This window comes from Oncorhynchus kisutch, linkage group LG21, assembly GCF_002021735.2.
Source record: "Oncorhynchus kisutch isolate 150728-3 linkage group LG21, Okis_V2, whole genome shotgun sequence".
In the NCBI taxonomy this organism is placed as follows: Eukaryota; Metazoa; Chordata; class Actinopteri; order Salmoniformes; family Salmonidae; genus Oncorhynchus; species Oncorhynchus kisutch.
In genome coordinates this window covers 27,277,578-27,282,568 of record NC_034194.2, presented here as the reverse complement: position 1 = coordinate 27,282,568, position 4,991 = coordinate 27,277,578, and the positions used below count along the sequence as shown (strand labels likewise).

The 4,991-nt window shown below is 46.5% G+C and overlaps 1 protein-coding gene across 1 annotated transcript in view; it reads left to right on the top strand.

The window, feature by feature from the left end:
- Positions 1 to 1,359: 1,359 nt before the first annotated feature.
- foxo3b (forkhead box O3b) overlaps positions 1,360 to 4,991 on the top strand; it is a 93,789-nt gene continuing 90,157 nt past the window's right edge. The window contains exon 1 of the mRNA XM_020471374.2: positions 1,360 to 2,896. Coding sequence (XP_020326963.1) covers positions 2,339 to 2,896 — 558 coding nt within the window. The 5' untranslated portion in view covers positions 1,360 to 2,338. The remainder of the gene's footprint in view (positions 2,897 to 4,991) is intronic.

Here is a 4,991-nt window from a genome sequence, read left to right as displayed (position 1 = left end):
ACCCCGCAGTTAACCCTCCACTGCAGCAGCTATTCACAGGCACCAAACTGCTGGATCAGCCATTCCTCTCTTTATAGTTGGGACAGGAGGAACAAAGAGGGACTGTGTGTGTGTGTCAGTGTGTTCTTGTGTTCGTTTTGTATGCATGTGTATCTATTTCCTTTGTGATCATAATAAATGAAATAGTGTGGATGTTTTCCATGTGAAATTCAAAGCCATAACTACACAAGTAATGCCTTGCAGGATGTGTGCGTGTTTTCTCTGAACTATTATATCGGATCGTTATTATCCAGTCATAATCAATACCAACCGTTCCAAGAATTCATTGATGAATACAGCACAGTTCGCACAGGTGGAACACGATCATTTCTGTACAGATTACAGACATCGAGACCGCGTGTCCCTGCAAGGTGGACCGGCAATTTACACATCATCTTCTCTGGAACAAAGACGTATGTAGGCTGGCTACTGCTGATATTTTTGTACAGACAAGGAGGTTGGTGGTGGGGAAGGGAGATCACTCCGAAGCGTCACTTTACAGAACGGAGAACTGTATAGAATTTCTTCCCTTATCTCTTGATTATAACTGGAATGACGTCATATGTTTGAAGCGGTCGATCTGTCTTGAAGGAGGCGTGTTCTGCGCGCGCTGTCGAGATTGATTGGCACCCATGCTCACGGATTAAAGGGACAAGTGATAGACATTTTTTAAATGACTCAATTTGACTGAGAGACTTTCATTGACATATTTGATAGAATGCATGACATGTGCATGTCATGAAGGAAGTGTAATACCCAACACAAGGAATATAAACACACCTGCTGGTATTTGCCTATGTTGTTACACATGTGTATGTCAGTTGTTACATTGTAATAGTGTGATACAGATGAAGTGGCAACAATAATATATGTCAACAATATGTATAAATGATTGTCCTAATGTAGCCTGCGTCATTAGCTTATGAATTGTAAACATTTACAGAAGGAGCAATACAATTATTTGGAATTAAATATGAATGTCCTCTGTCCAACTTTGAATATTCTTTGTGTTCTTATCGGTGTAAAATAATATTTTGACGATATGTCTGTCTATTTCTGTATCCTTCCACACACTGCTTGCCTTGACATGCCTGTGCGCCCCAACTGGAGGTTAGTGACGTCTTGATTGGGGAGAATGAGCTCGTGGTATGAACCGTCCTCCCCTCAGCAGCCTCCACTGCTTTAGTGCACACATGCTGTAGACTGCTTAGGAGCAGTGTCTCTTTAAAGGGCGATCTCGTATACTGAATCCAGGGGGCTTGCCTTTTCAGTGGGGGTGGCAACGCTACTAGCCTATTGCTGCTGTTGCTGTATAACTTAGAGCTTGTTGAGGGCTGTCTTAAGACGGAATATGCTAAGCAGATAGGTTAGTGTTTATGTGTGCTGCTGGAGAGATAGGCTACTGTAACTGAGAGTGAGGTGGCGTTTCGTTTTCCATACCAACTGTGCTGCGTGGTCAGTAGAGGCGACGTTGAAAAGACAGATATCATTTTCGGTTATTCCTTTCCTTTTCGTTTTTCTGTCGACACTGACAACAAACGCAGGTTTCCTGTGTGCAGTCTGGTAGTAGAAAGGACTTGGAAGCGAAAGGGAGTTTGTTCAAATGTCAGCAATGACAATTGGAATAGAACTATGCGGTAATTAATCGTTGGTGTTGCAGCCATCTAATTCACCATAGCGCGGTTATCCGTGGCAGCGCTGAACGCAGAGGGGGCTGCACTGTGTCCCGGCCACAGCTTCACTTTCACGGTGGCAATAGGTGTATTCAGTTATTTTGGATCATTGCGGGATTTGATCTTGAACGTGCAAGGAAGGAACGCGTAACCGCTTATTGATGAACGAACCCGTGGTACACCGTTTATAATTTACTCGTGAACCGAACTGTACACACTATACTGTTATTATTACCATTGCTCCAGTCGAGGAGAAATACCATGAATATGCAGCAACCCGTTTTGAACTGTTGCGATTGTCAAACGTGAAGTAGCTGTGGCTTGCTTTTTGAGCCAAGGAGAATAGCCATAGTTTACCAGTTATGGTGTTAATACATTTATAATAGTCCACGACATTCTACATTTCAAATCCACCCTGAACAGCATATTGGTGCTCTTTTTTTAATACGGAGGATTTAATTTATAATTTCGCGCTGAGTTTGCAGTGACCCTTGGGGACTGCTGGTCTGGAATAGCAACAAAGGACGGGGGCGTGCATTCATGGAATGCAACTTTGACAGCTCTCCACTACTTATCTACTGACTTTATCAGCGGGCAACGGGGACGAACTAGTAATTGAAGGAGAGATGGCCGAGATCCCAACTCCCAGTCCTCTCCATGAGTTGGACGTGGCCATAGACCCAGACTTCGAGCCACAAAAACGGCCAAGATCGTGCACCTGGCCGTTGCCCCGACCCGAGTCCAATGCGGGGAAACCAGAAAGCAACGACACTGACATTATACCCGAAGAAGAGGATGATGAAGAGGAACAACATGCCACTTCCATGGCCATCAACGTCAATGGCACCAGCTCCAGCGTGGGAGCAGACCACCAGAACAGCAACAGCCCTACGGCCGAAGGACTGCTGTCTGGACTGGAGAACGGAGGCTCCCCGCTCTCCTCCCACTCCCCCACGACCACTTCGGGCGCACTCGGCACCAGCGGCCCGGGTTCGCAGACGCCACGGAAGTCTTCGTCGCGCAGGAACGCGTGGGGGAATCTATCATATGCTGACCTGATAACCAAAGCCATAGAGAGCACGCCGGACAAGAGATTGACTCTGTCTCAGATTTATGACTGGATGGTGAGATGTGTGCCGTACTTCAAAGACAAAGGCGACAGCAACAGTTCGGCTGGGTGGAAGGTAAGCGACAAAACGCTCTCCTCCTCTCTTCTACCCCACCCTCATTCAATCCCCCCACCTCCCACCCACTATAATCAAAACTACAACAATAACAAGAAACACATGGGTCTTGAGAATTTGTACTTCTGGATGTTCCCTTTGTTTATAAACACACACACACACACACACACACACACACACACACACACACACACACACACACACACACACACACACACACACACACACACACACACACACACACACACACACACACACACATACACACATTCTCTCCCTCTTTTGGAATTGACTCAACTTCGAGTGTAGCCTATCTATACTGTCACGTGGAGTGGGACACACACACACACACACACACACAAATTGTCAACTTTGTAGCAGCCAGTCAGTCTGTAGGCCTACTCTGTAACCTATTTAGAATGACTATGCCAAAATATTGATACAATTACATAAATCATAGAATGTACAGTCCTACAATTAATCCCAACTTCAGAGTAAAGAACAAACATTGCTGGTCGCCAGAAGTGGTTCAACTGTCAGATCAGAATGAACTATTTATGCGCTCTATTGCCTCAACAAGTGAATGTAGGCCTATCAGGGTAGTCCCCGTGTAAAGTCCTATATTTGTTATGTAGGCCTAAACCTCAGGAATTAGCATATCTCTTGGGTCAGGTAGGATACTGTACTGCCAATGTTGTTCATAATGCAGTTGGGGAATTACATAACGACTTGGGATGCCGCCAGGTCGGGTGAACAGCCGGGAGTAAGACTACCTTCAAAGGGAATGTAACCCCTAACCCTCGCCAGGAACGAGGCATAGGACATATGGGCCCCAGGCCTGGGGAGAGAGTGAGGTGGTGTGTGGGGCTAAAGAGCATAGGTCACGGATCGGATCTCACTGCGTCAGGGCCCCGGTCCCGCGGACTTGTCTCGTTGGCCGAAAAGGCCATCAGTTATCAGGCGGGGATGAGTTATCTGTGCTCCTGTGGCGGTTGGGTGGGCTGCTGAAACATGCGCTGTAGGGGAAGGACCAGACAGGCTGTGTTCATTTGCCACCCTGCGGGGCTGATGCCCAAGGAATTTGGGGCATGGACGGTCAGGCGGGTGGGGTGCTCATGTTTCAGTGCCTGATAAAAAAATATGGAACAGGCAGGACGCCGGAACATAGATGTTGTTACCACATTCCCATGGCTATGCCTTTTATAGTTCTGATCACAGACTCCAGCTGTTGCAGCTTTTGAAATGTTTTGATGTCTCGATTAGCCTTTAAGGGGGGGGATCTGTGTTAATCTGACCTGTTCATTTTAGAATAGCCTATAGTAGCCCACAGAAAACACAGCCAATGTCAGCCACAATTTATGACAGAGAGCTCTTGGCCTGCTATAACCAGCGTTCGCTAAGCGCCACAAAGTCCCACAGGCGCGTTTCCGAGTTCTTAGGAGCAGGCAAGCTATATCAGGCCAATGCAATAAGACAACCAACGCCACCAGCTTTAAGGTATCAACATGGCATGGCTACTGACAACCAATGAAACCAGAGAAGATCTTTAGTGGCAGGTGTTCACAAGGCCCTATAGCAAGCGTGGTGTTCTCACCGACCTGCTTTCAGTTTGTGATTTCACTCTCAGAAACTCTTGGGTTTCAGGCCAGGGTGGTTAGTTTGTCAGCTTAGGTTTCATACATGTGCAGTGGGAAAGCTGTCTTTGTTGAGTAGATTTGCTCAGCAAATCCTAGTAATCCCTGTGGGTTCCACTCCTCTCACTGACTGACCTCACCCAGGACGCTCTGGGTCACCTCTTAGGACCTGCTCTTGACACATGCCTATGCCTAGCACCACAAAACATAGCTGCATTATATAGATATCCAATCAATCACAATCATAATACATCTTCAGTTTAGGGCAATCAAGAGTGAGTGAAATGTGTGCAATCAAGAGTGCTGTTGAAATGTGTGCTAAGAGTAGCTGTGGTATGAGAGAGAGAGAGAGACCAAAATAGGACCTCTAGTGCAGTTAAGCTTGTGTGTGTGTATACCTTTCTCTGTGTGTGCGTATTCCTTTGTGTGTGGTTAAGTTGTCTGTGTGTACCTCTGTGCGT